This window comes from Drosophila yakuba, chromosome 2R (assembly GCF_016746365.2).
Source record: "Drosophila yakuba strain Tai18E2 chromosome 2R, Prin_Dyak_Tai18E2_2.1, whole genome shotgun sequence".
Lineage (NCBI taxonomy): Eukaryota > Metazoa > Arthropoda > Insecta > Diptera > Drosophilidae > Drosophila > Drosophila yakuba.
The window spans coordinates 13,970,803-13,983,622 of record NC_052528.2 but is presented as its reverse complement, the minus strand read 5'-3'; the positions used below and the strand labels follow the sequence as shown (position 1 = coordinate 13,983,622).

Below are 12,820 nucleotides of genomic sequence, written 5' to 3'. Positions count from 1 at the left end.
TTCTCTTACTTCTCCACTTGGCCACTTGGCGAAACACTCTACAAAATGATATATACACAGCGACAGTTGTACATATATATTTTTAAATACCTCACTAGAGTTTTATTTTTTCTTTATTGTGCAGGTTTTGTTGCACTTTGGTTTTTATTTTGCCGCATGGCGTCTCGTCTGGCGTCTGCCACGGCGTCTGCAAATTCAGTGGAAAAGGGGAAAACTTGGGGCCGAATAGCGGAGTGGAGAGGGAGTTTTCCCCTTCTTCTCTGGATAGAAAATTGTTATGTGTGTGTGTTTGGCATGTTTGGCTGCTGCCTCGGGTCTGTTGGTTATTAAGCCATTTTCGTTCCCCACTTCTTGTTGCAAAATCAAGCAGAGTGTTAAAAAAAACTAAATTAAATTAAAATTCTTGGCCAGCGCATGTGCGCAATGTTTTTTAGTTGCTCTAGCATTTGCAGTTTTAGTTAATGCATTTGCTTTTTAGCTCTTCTCGTCCTTTAAATAAAAGAAAGCAAATGAATAAGTTAAAGTACTAGTGTTTCATATCTTGCATTTGCAACAATACCCTGGCAGAATGCAGTATTTTATCTTGACTAATTCCGCATTTATTTCTGTCGGTTTTGTGGCAGCCACTAATTGAACAAACTAACCCCACTCACTCTGGCCTCCGCTGACCGAAGAAAACCAGAAACACAACAAAACTCTTATTTGCCTGCCAAGCGACCAACAATTTCATTAATTATGCGTGCAGTGAAATCTTTTCGAGCCCGAAAATGCTGCCAGAAATGCACTGGTGGAAAGCGTTGGGAAACTGCTATAAGCAGGAAAATTCGGGTGGCAGGGAAAGAGTTTGCTGCTCCGCACACTGGTGACAACAGCAATTCATCTTTAATGGCGAATGCCGGCAGAAACTCATGAACACCCATTTCCCCGGAGACAATTTGTGCGTGCAAAATCTGGGAATTCATTTCTTTGTTTTGCCACCGCAGAGTGTTTGCCTATTCAATAAAACTTTGGCGGTGGCGTCGGAAAGGGGAAGGGGGGTTGGGGATGAGGAAACGACCAGGAGAGGCCCAGTACGGAATGGTGGAGCCAATGCTAATCTTGATAAAAATAAACGCACTCGGGCACGTTGCTACACAGGAAAAAGTCAGAGCTGTCTATATACTCAAATGCATGGCCATCACGAAATTCCAGTCATTAAAAGTATGTCATCACAAAAAAATTATATTTACTGCAAATAAATAGCGTAATATTAAAATAAGGGTTTTGGTGATAACTCATCAGCAGCTGAAATCAAAATATAACCTTTAGTTAGCATATACAATAACATACTAATATTTGTTCGCAGTGTAGGGGGCTGCGAGGAGTGGCAAGACAACGACTCACGTTTTTCCTCGCATTTTCAATTTGCTTGGCATTTGCCTTTTCCCAGGCTATTGTCAGTCACCACAGTGCCCCGCCCACCGCCCACCGTCCGACGCCCCCCGACGCCCATTTGCCCCCCACTAAGTGAATATTAATATTGACTTTGTGTGCTCTCCGCATAGTTCACCAAAGTTTTTCACCTTTGATTGCTCGACTCGCTACCCAGCTACCCAGCTTCCCAGTTTCCCAGTTTCGCAGCTTCCCAGTTTGCCAGTCTCTTGCCATGTTTCCCTACTTGCGCCGAACCCTGACCTCACCTCAAATCCAACCCCTGATGCCCGCGACCCCTCGATTGCCATTTGTGGCCTTTAAAGTCAATGGCATGCTCGCTTCTCGGTTCCTGGCTCTTTTGGTGGAAAATTTATGTGCAAACTTTATGCGTGGCGCAGCGAGTCCTTGCTTCTGCCTTTTCGCTATTTCTATTATCAGCATTTGTTGCTCTGCTCTGGCGCTTTTTTGTAGCTCTGGATCCTCTTGCCACTTCGACATTATTTTCTCATTTTTATGGCGTTTAAGTTCAAATGAGGAACGTGGGTTAAGGACACCCTCGATTCGGGTCGGGTGTCACTGCTTCAGAATTTTTCGAGAAAACAAGCTTGTTCACCTGAACCAAAAACCAAATCCCCAAAAAAAAAGAAAAGAATAGGAGCAGACGACTCCAGCAATGTCAATATAATTAAATGAAGCTTATAAAACTGAAGAGGAAGATGGCATTCAGGTGGAGCTAGTAAACTGTCCTGCGGAGCACATACAACTTTGTTGATTGGATTTCTGGTTAGCTGCAGTCATAAACTGAATTAATATGGTTAAACTGGCAAGTAGGGAAAATACCAGGGAATTTTCGGGCCTAAATGAGATGAGGAGTCTTTAAAGGGAGGATTAGCTGTTCTTATCTCCAAGTTGCAAATCTTGGCTCAAACAAAAAATGAATGAATAAATTTTATATTTTATATAACATCAAAAGTTAGTTTAATAATAGTAGTAGTGCAACCTCACCTAAGAATCAATACCCTAGAGTAGTTCTTTTGATACTACGTGCCATTTATTATAGTTGCCTGACAAGGTTAGTTAGCCCACATTTAATTAACCCATTAAAAGCGACCCTCTTCGATCTTTTCAGCCTCCGTGGAAAAGCGAGTACCCAAAGTGCAGGCCACAGCTTTCGACTTGTTGGCCTTTGACAGGTCCCCGAAAACCATTTTCAACTACCTCCCGATGGCCAAGTTGGCTTTCAAAATATTTGCCACAATGAAATCATGCCTGTTTGTGTGTGGAGTCTACCCCCCTCCTGCTGGAGCCCCCACTTGCACTTATAGGCCTCCGCCCCTGGCTCAAACAATTTTTTTGGGGCACAGGAGGGGTCGCAGGAGGTTCAAAGTTGAGTTCGCTTGGCGTGCGAAAGTTTATTAAAAACTTTGTGTGCTTTTTGCAAACAAACACAAACACAGCCTCCTCCGCCCCCTGCCGCACTCACACAAACGTATTTTTTGCTAAAGGAAGAAAACAACAAGAGAAACTGCCATGTGAAACTTAATAATTCACACGGGAGTGAATTTTTCACAATTTTCACTTTTTTTCCCCAACGCGGAGGTTGGGGCTTTTTTGCCAATTTTATTGAAGCGTAAAATATGAACCAGAACCACAACTGAATGAATGAATGAATGAATGGATGGAATGGAATGGCTGTGGCACGAGGGGAGTTCTCTGTGAGCTTTTAACTTTTGTTGACATTATGAAACCTCTAAAGTTTGCGTTTGCGTTTTGGTTTTTGTTATTTGTTTTACAGCTAGTTAAGGCCATTATTCTGAGCGTGTGTGTGCTTTTCAGGGGGCCAAAAATGAGTTGAGTGGGGATTCTCCGCCCGTTGTCTCTGCTTTGTATGCAAATCTGAGTCTGAAAGACAGACACTCAGAAGTGGAATTGAATGGCTGACTGGCCCCTTTCCTCGTCTGATTTGCTAATTACTTAATTGAGTGTTGCCAGCGGGCAAATATGTAATTTATGTCGGCCAAATACGATTATTGGAAGGAATTTGGAAACTGTTCACTCCCAAAACTAGGCTAATTTAAACTGAAATTGATAAACGAGAATAATACTTTACTACTTTAATTAGCACGGTATTATTTCTGCTTTTTGCCTACTTTTGGCTGAGTGACTCTTTTCTAACAAGTTCAAAATGTTTTCCCTGAATATGCATATAAACTTCTATTGCGAAACTCTTCATTTCTTTTTTGGCCGGGAGGTGGGCTCATCATGGCCATAACTATTAGACGGTCCGACTGCATTATGCAAAACTTATAAACCATAAAATGCAGCCGACTGCGCCTAACCAGCCACTCGTCCTTCCAATCCTGTCTGGTAAGTCAGCAAGTTTCAAATGCAAAGTTGTCAGCACAAAAAAAGTTAACGCCAGGAGACCCAACTCTCTACTACTTTATTTCTGTGTCTGCGTCTCGACTTTTATGAAATATTAGCTACCAACTTATGCACATAAATCTTGCAGACTCGCGGAGAGACTCTTCTGCCGCAAAAGTTTTTCGTGAAATGCCCACAAAAAATAACGAAAAATTGAGGCACTACCAAAAAAGGTGTGAATAGAATGGAGCAGTCGCTGAGTCCTTTTAAATATCGCATTTCCAAATGCAAAGTATCTTCATTAAACTGTGCGCTAATTTGCAGCTGCAAGTCCTGAGAAACTTTGGTTACTGGCGGTGGAAATTATATCTTTTTTGCTGCTCTTTAATCTAAGAAACTATATTCTATATTATTATCAAAGAATATATTTTGCAAGTGAGTTTAAACTGTTGGAAAATGCTAAAACCCATTTGTATCTTTCGATTTTGCAGAACCCTTCCGTTGCCGAGATGTCGGACATGAAATGGTGGTAACAGTCCTGCACCACAAACTGGTCAACAAGTAATTATCGAGTCGATAGAAAAGGGGAAGAGCCTTCAAAGAGTCAACACAAAATGCCTGACCACACGAGAGTAACCGCAACGACAAGGAGTAGGCCATGGCTTAGTGGAGCCATCCCAGTGCTGCTCCTCCTGCTGATTCTCGTAATCCTGCCTCTGGAATCCACCGCCTTCTGCCCCTCGAAGTGCCAGTGTCTGGGCGGCGAGGCCAATAGTAGAGCGTTGTGCGTGGACGCCGCTCTGGAGGATGTACCCATTCAATTAAATCCGGAGACGAAATACATCAATCTCACAGTGAATCGAATTCGCACCTTGGAATTCTCGCTGCCATTTTACATGAAGCTGGAGATCCTGGATCTCTCGCAGAACATCATTGAAACGCTGGGCTCCAAGAATTTCGAGTACCAATCGGAACTGAGAACGCTGAATCTGAGCCGCAATTTGGTCAGTTCGCTGCACAAACATGCCTTCAAGGGATTGACCAATCTGCTGCTCCTGGATCTCAGTTTCAATCGCATTGAGACAGTGCATCCCACCGCTCTCAGTGATCTGGCCTCGCTGGTGGAGCTGGATCTTACCAATAACAATATTGTCAGCTTGGAGGACAACTGTTTCAAGGGCATGAACACGCTGGAGGTTCTCGTGTTCCGCAATAATCGATTGCTAGACGTACCAGCCACCAATCTTTGGCATTTGCATGCCCTCAAGAGCCTGGATATGTCCTTGAATCTGGTCGAGTTTGTGCGGAATGACAGTTTCGAGGGCTTAAAAGAGCTTTTGGCCCTCAGCGTGCAGGGCAATGTGATGAGCGAACTGGATTTGAGTGCTTTCGAGGGACTGATATCCTTGAAACATCTGGATCTGTCCGATAATAATCTCACGGTAAGATTACATTTTCTATTTTATTCAGTCTTTGGAATACTTTTCATCTCTGACCTTCAATGGCAACCTAAAATATTGCTCGTTAAATAATCCACTTTGAAGCAGTCTGAGAATTCACTTTTCAAACAAAATGCAAGTGTGAACTTACACAAACATGTCGCCGCCATTGCCGCACAAAACTAGCGTAGCTGGTCTCATAAATTCAGACACTTTACCAGGACTAAATCCTGTGAGCAACACTTTGCCAAAGCGGATTTCCCACCCCCTACAACGCCCCGAACGTCTAAGTTCGTCCTTCCTGGAGTTTAGCTGCATTTTGCATACGCAAAATTAATAACCATAACTCGTTGTTGCTGTCCGTTCGCACACACCCCACATATGAGGATGGCAAGGATACACGCACTCGCTATACGAGGACTCCTTTCTGCCGGCCATGTCCTCTCTGCTATTTATGCATGCAAACATGTCCGTGTTGCCTGATTTCTGCTGTTGTGGCCCACTCTTTGCTTAGGTCCTCGGCCCTCGACCATGGGCCCATCCTTTCGCAGGACGTTGTTAAATGCCGCCTCCTCCACTGAGCTCCCTTTCCTCCCAAAGACACACTCGTTGCCCAACAACTGATCCAGCTTAAAGCTGACCTAAACTTTACGAGCAGAGAGTTGTGCAAAAATTGTGAACTTAAATTGAAAAAGGTCGGAATAAAGCTTAAACGATGATGCGAAATCGAACAAAGGTGAAATGTGGCATGTAATCTTGAACGCGGGGTTCTTAGGTTCTTGAATTAAGCTGAAAGTGCGAATTATGTATGTAGAAAGTATTTCATTTGGAATGCAAGTTAACAGAATAGTATAAAGCATTGTTGCCATTAAAATTGTTAGATTCCCATTTAGAAGAAACCTTCGAATATCATTTAGCTCATATTCTCGAGTATTGGCAATCAAAGCTCAGTCGAGCTGTGGTTCCATTTCAAGTCGAGTCCTGCGTCTTTAAATTGACCAAACCATATCATTAGGACACACATTTTGTATGCGAGCCAGCCAGAGGTGCGCAACTTTCAGCTGAGTTGTGCAAATCCCCAGCTCAAAGGCGAAACTGCATGTCCTGGCTGGTATCCCACACTCAGATAATGGAAATGGGAAGGCAGCTCGGTCTCCAGAAATGCCTTTTTATGTAATCACAGGTATACCGTACACAGTGAGAAGTAAAGGAAGGCTTTGAGAAGGTTTTAAGAAGATACAAAACGAAAAAAAGGTTTTAAAGGTTGTTAAATTCAAATTATCAATGATAATAATTTCCAAATCAGATAGAAGCTCAAAGATTGCAATAAATTAAATACTCTTTCAGAACAAAATACTAAAAAATCCGTTCTCTGTAGTTGCAGCATCAGGAACCTGTTTATGCAAACTGATGGATGCAATGCAACCGAGTCCTGCACTCCAGATCGCCTCCTTTTGCTTCGTGTGGCTGGGAATCTGTATAGGTGCATATATATATGCCCCGGGTCGTTAGGAAGGGATAAAGTGTGTGTGTGCGTGTGTGTCCTGTGTCCTGTCTGATGGCTAAAAAGGACTTTCTAAGCAGGTGCAGCAGTAGCAGCAGCAGCAGCAGCAGCAGCAGCAGCCGCGTGTAGTCAACGGCAACTGACGGTGCGGAGGAATTTATGGCGCTCGGAATCAGTTCGAAACTACTTAAAATACCTTTTGGCATTTTGTAGTTGAAATATGGTCGGTCGGTCAACCACCCACTCGCTATCCCCTGAACCCTTTATTCCCAGCATTTCCAGGAAGTCCCTGGCCGTGGGTAAATCTGCCGCTGCAAACCTGTTCCGGTATTTTCAAATGACATTCTTTTTCCTATTGGACAGATTGTTGTTTTATTATGCACAGAGGATATATCCGCCGCCAGACATTCTGCCCCATTTTGGCATGCGGCTAGTGCATGAAATTGTTGTCTGCATCAGCATAGTTTTCCGGAAAATACAAGGGGTCGCAGGGTACTAACGCACTGGCATTATGACTGAAGTCTGAAACAACTCACGAAGCTTGTAGAATGGAAGGTGCTGAAAATGATTTATGAATTGTGTTGAGTAGCTGCTTTAAATGGAGATGCCCACTGCATGTGGCTGATGTAAAACTGGAGCAGCTGAAACCTTAAAGAAAGGAGTTAAATCAGGAGTCGGAGAATTCCCTGTTAAATAATTTATTATAATACTACTTTGACTATACGTACTGAACTCTTTAAACATTAAATATTACCGAAATGGTCCCGGACTACCTTTGTTCAATTCCCAGTTCATAAAGGGAAATAATCAAAAAAAAATATGCAGTAACAGTGAATACTTCGTACAATAGACAGTTTATTCTAAATATTTCCTTTCTGTGCAAATTCGAAATATTTCAATGGGAGACAGTTAAAAAAAAAAGGAATGGACAATTCCACATTTTCATAATTCAATAAAAATACTCGCATTTGCGATGAGTGGGAAAACGAATTGTGTTTGTACTTTCTGTTGCAGATTATGATTTTCCATTATGTGTATAAATATGAATACAGAAACATTATTGCACTCAACTTTCAGATTAAAAGGACTAATTGCAAAAATATTCGAGAATAAATTCGCATAAAGTTTAAATAAAACCATATTTCACTATTATTTTAGGGACGAGCGTGTACATATACGAACCTTATTTATTTGCATTTTATCATTCAGTTTTGTTTGTATTCCGTTGCATAAATTTTACGTTGGGTTGCACAACTGCAAAACTTTATATTTTTCTGCCTGAGAATTCGTACAGGTGATGGCGTAAATATTTTCAATGCTTTAAGGTGCGGGTTTTTTTTGCTATCTCCAATGATTTTACTGTACTGATTTCATTTGGCAATTACTCGGCAATTAGCTTTCATTTTTACTTTTCCAATACTTGCTACTGCATTTTCCCCACTGGGAAGTGAGAGGAAATGGGCAAATTGAATGGAAAAATCAAACTCAATAAATTTCACTTTCTTTTCCGAGTCTTTTGCAACCCTTCCGCTTTCTGCAGTCTCCACTCACGCCGCTTTCCACGCCGCCTGGGTCCGAAAATTGCGGGAAATGCGGAACTGTAGGGGAAAAGCCTTTTAATTAGTCCAGCAGTTGACGGGGTTTCCTTTGAGTGCAGTGCCAACATGAAAACACCCGCACAGAAATGAAAAAAAATCGCTGGCGTTTGCAATATAAATAATGGGGGGCGGCAAAAAAAAAGTGTTGCCATTTGGTTAAACAATTGCCCGGCATGGCCTACATTGCGTATGCGTAATGCCTTTTAATTTTCAGCCATTTTTGCCGACTTATGAACTTTGGGCCAGCATTTGAATTCATTTGCTACACACTAGGCCGCCTCCATTCTCCGCCTCATTTCGGCTCTCCCCCGTTTTCTATATTTTTCCCGCTTTCCCGGAGTTTTTCCCCCCCACACCCAGAAGTTCATTACGTTATCGCGGAGTGTGTTCGTGTCCGGACGCCTGGCACGTAGCTTCCGACACGCTAAGGGAGGGAAAATTCGGGGAAAGCGGAAAAGCCGGAGAAGCGGAGGCAAAAGACGAAATACGAACAAGGGGTGCCAAGGAAGGTGAACACAAGTGGCAGCCAAAATTACAGCCAAAAGCTTTTGGCCCGCTCCTTCCGAACAGAAAAAAAAAAAAAACAAAAAAGGAAACCTCTTCTTTTATGCATGCCACACTCTCCTCGAAGCTGTCTCAGTAGTTGTAACAAATTCGTTGCAAGATTGATTTTATTGCCCCCTAAAAAGCGAAAAACACAGACGAATTTGCCGGGCAGCAGAAGTGATGGAACAAAAAACCCGGGAAAAGGGGGAAGAACATGACGCGCGTTTCCGTTTCCGCTGCAGTCGCGTAAGCAACGCTTTTCTATTGATTTCCCTTTTTTTAACTGTTTAGTGTTCACTTTTTTGGGGTTGGAAAGCAAAGCTCATTTTCCCACCGCAAAACGTTTTTAAAGTTGAGTGGCCCGCATTCATATTTAATTTGACCCAGCTGGGCGAAACTTTTCATTTTTTATTTTGAATGCTTTCCAAATAAAATGCCACTTGTTCTTCCCTTTATTGCAGATGGTGCCTACACAGCAGCTCTCGAAACTCTCGAACCTCACCTATTTGAACCTGGGCGGCAACCGCTTTTCCCAGCTGCCCGCCGTCGCCTTCCTCAACCTGTTTCATTTGCGCGAATTGCATTTGAGCCGGCTGGACTTCTTGCAGCGCATCGATTCGAGGTAAGTTCTTGGCCAAAACTTTTGCACCACACCAACAGCTCGATTCAGCGTACACAAGTACAAGTGAAAGTGGGTCAGACGAAAAGGAAACTATTTTCGCTGTAGGGCGAGCTCACAATAAACAAGACACCAGCGTAAGATGATGTCAAGCTGTTTGAAAGTTTGCGATCCTTTGGGTGTTTGCAGCTAAGCTGAATAAAAGTCATTTCCAACACAATGATTGGGGCTTAAATTCAACAATAAGCAGCATGCACCTGAAATTATCCAGTCACCAGACTCCTTCGACTTACTCGCTCTCTCTCTCTTTTCATTAGATTGAAACTATAGATTTCATTTATATATAATGTGGGCAATATACACATAATGGCAATCAAAAGTTCAAAATGTATGCATTAACGACACCATTTATCAGGTGATTTTATTACATTTTTTCCAAATGTGTCAGTGCTATAAAAATATAGATAGAAGTAACGCTATGTGTATATCATTTGTCTAGCAATCCATTTGGCGTGGTCTTGAATATTTGTAAAGACGATGGCGTTATCTTGAGTATGGCTTATTATGCCCGCAATCATGTACCTTTCCTTTCCCTTAAACATTTGATTTGTACCTATCACAAAACCAGGTGTCTCGTACGGTGCATAATCCAATTGATTCGGCTTCTCGACACAGATCTGATCGCTTTCCACAGAGCATTCATGGATCCTCTTTAAATTTACATTCCGACTGCCCAAGAACTCAAATTTGTCACTGTAAAGGTAGGCACTCCAAGTCGTCGGAGGACTCAAGTTCAGCCCCACACAGATTGGTATCTCAAGATCTGCAAGTGCATGAGTTCATCACTCACTATAAAGATGACTAAGAAATTGTCTGGTCTTACCTAATTTTGAAACCCTTTGAGCCAGCCTAATCACAGCTATGTTATTCCTTATTGATGGCGATCGGCTGAAGTTGGGATGCCTGATAACCCATTTGACGCGATGGATTTGCTGATATATAGATTCTACTTCGCTGCATAGAAACAAATACAGTTTTCATATGTTTTAAATATTCCACGCAAATACTTACATTTCGGTGGCATTAAAGACGTCAGGGAAAACACTGGCAGCAGTCAAAACCAATTCTTGGAAGAGTTAAATTAAATTACATATAAATATAAGCGTTATCTAATTGAAAATCACTACTCACGATTTGTGATAAGGGCACCGGCGGATTTATACTCAATTAGTGACATTTCCCATAGGCGGACCAAAACATTACTACCCCAATCGCTCTTGCACTTCTCTTGCAAGATTCTCGGTTCGTTTTCAAGAACGACGTTAGCTATCCACGATTTGTACGCATTTACATCAGTATAGACGCCAGAGGATCCATCGCACTCGCTGCTGCCGTAGCTCAGTATCCCGTACTGTAAATGTCTAGTTTTGCCAAGGTGTTTGAAATTGCCTACCAATGGACCACCAGAGTCACCCTCACAGGTGTCTCCCTTAATGCCGCCCGCGCATATTGTGTTTTTGCCTTTATAGTTGCACTGAGACTGCTCCAAACTGACCGCTCTCAGTATGTCACTTGGTTTTTTTTGCGTCGGATCCGTCCAACCCCATCCATACGCCGTGAAAAATTGTTCACTATCTGATGTTAGCTCCTCGTCAAGGCTAATGCATATTGGTCGTATATGGACTGTAAAACAATGTACCCTTTTATGTTTGATGCTTTTATGGTTTCTGTTCGTTGCACCATTTACCTTCAAAAGCCACTTCGCGCTCCAGTCGCAGCAAAGCTATGTCGTTTAGATAAACATTAATGTTCGAAAAAGGATGCCTTATTACCATGGCCTTTAGTTGCACCACGTAATTACATTCTGTGATCGGGCACGATCGATTGTATCCTCCCAAGTGGACGGTTCTAAGATAGTTAGCAATTAAATTTAATTTTCATCCTTACAATGTTGGGACTTACACTTCTTGCAAGTACTCTACGCAGTGCGCTGCGGTTAGAACAAATTCTAGAAAAATATTTGTTAATATGGGTTTTCAGTCGAAACACCAAGTGGCTCACGCTTATGTATTAGGGATCCACCACAGAAAAATTCGCTGTTGTTATACAAGGCGGCCATAAATGGAGCAGCTTCCGGCACGAATCCGCCTCTAATTTTATAGGGTAGCACCTCTCCACATTGTTCATCAAGAAGCTGTGCGGACGAATTTTGGCAGAGCACCACCGCGATTATAAGTAACGAAACCAAGCAGCACATCTTTCTCCTCGAATCACTCGGCAGCAACTGATAAAAAAAACACAATCCCCGCGCTACTGAAGCTCAAAAGGAATCAAACTGATAAGAGTAACGTGTAGAAGAGAGCCCTTTTCATCTGCGATCCAATTAAAAGAGATCTGCAGCGCATCAGTACCAAATGTCAACTTTAAATACAGGCATGTGCTTCTTCAGTGTGCCGATAAGACGGCATATAGTAAACAAAAATGTAATATTTATATTTTATAAAAATAAATTAAAACGTTTTCAAGTACATAAATGATCAATGAATACGAATAAAACAGTGAGACTAAATTGGGGAACGCCCTCTGGAATGCCAATTCATAAGTTTTCAGTACTCTTAAGTTCATTTCATTTTAAAGTGTACTCCGCTACAGAATTAGGCGGCAGACAAATCATTATTGCTTGATGCAATCAATCATGGCTAATACGCTTTTGGTAATAAGATGCCACCACACAAGCGCCCTCAGCCGAAGAGGCGGCGTGTGGGCGTGGCGGGGCGTGGCAGGGGCACATGCTTGAGCTCAACTCGAGCATATGTTAATTCAATAATTCCGGGCAATTTTCATATCAAATCAATGGACGAGTCTCGACGACTGCCTGCCTTCCTGCCTCTGCCTGCCTTTGAATTGGCCATGTCAATCAACCACCGACAGCAGAGAGGTAGTAGCTATGTGGCAGATATATATCTGCGCTCGGTAGCAGCCACATGCCACGCCCCCAGGGCGACATGCCGCTTTACAATGACATTAACATGACTTACATGACAAGCGATGAGCGGAGTTCGGTGGGGATTCCCCGCCAAAGGAAAGGGAAAGCAGACAGCAGACAGCAGCAGCATCGTATGCAGCCATTTAAATGAGTTTAATTTGAAACTTTCGTTTGATTTTCTTGGCCCAAGTTTGGTTGAGGCTTATCCGCCCTACGCACCACCCACCCACATTCTCCGCCCGCTTTCGCTAGCCACCCACTCTGTTGGCCTTTGTAATTGCTTTTGCTTTTTGTTCGGCTTTTGTTTGGTCTCTGTCTCAGGCTTGTGTAAACTTTTCCACACACATTGTT

The 12,820-nt window shown here is 42.6% G+C and overlaps 2 protein-coding genes across 3 annotated transcripts in view; one reads left to right on the top strand and one right to left on the bottom strand.

Annotated features, from left to right (window-relative positions):
* Positions 1 to 12,820, top strand: part of LOC6530549 (leucine-rich repeat and immunoglobulin-like domain-containing nogo receptor-interacting protein 1) — a 76,793-nt gene that overhangs the window by 55,533 nt on the left and 8,440 nt on the right. For both annotated transcript variants that reach the window (XM_015196426.2, XM_039372128.1), the window contains 2 exons: positions 4,269 to 5,219; positions 9,326 to 9,486. In XM_015196426.2, coding sequence (XP_015051912.1) covers positions 4,392 to 5,219; positions 9,326 to 9,486 — 989 coding nt within the window. In that variant the 5' untranslated portion in view covers positions 4,269 to 4,391. The remainder of the gene's footprint in view (positions 1 to 4,268; positions 5,220 to 9,325; positions 9,487 to 12,820) is intronic.
* Positions 9,877 to 11,775, bottom strand: LOC6530548 (venom serine protease). The gene is made up of 7 exons (XM_015197330.3): positions 11,545 to 11,775; positions 11,446 to 11,491; positions 11,231 to 11,391; positions 10,675 to 11,166; positions 10,555 to 10,609; positions 10,367 to 10,497; positions 9,877 to 10,306 (listed from the first exon to the last, which is right to left on the bottom strand). Exons 1-7 carry the CDS (start codon positions 11,738 to 11,740, stop codon positions 9,960 to 9,962), a joined length of 1,428 nt encoding a protein of 475 aa, XP_015052816.1. The 5' UTR covers positions 11,741 to 11,775; the 3' UTR covers positions 9,877 to 9,959.

Excerpts from the sequence above, each read along its gene's own strand:
- LOC6530548 (XM_015197330.3), bottom strand. The coding sequence starts at position 11,740 with ATGTGCTGCTTGGTTTCGTTACTTATAATCGCGGTGGTGCTCTGCCAA. Across the intron at positions 10,498-10,554 it reads GTCTTTAATGCCACCGAAAT|CGAAGTAGAATCTATATATC; the intron begins GTAAGTATTTGC and ends GTTTCTATGCAG. Across the intron at positions 10,307-10,366 it reads TCAAAGGGTTTCAAAATTAG|ATCTTGAGATACCAATCTGT; the intron begins GTAAGACCAGAC and ends ATGCACTTGCAG.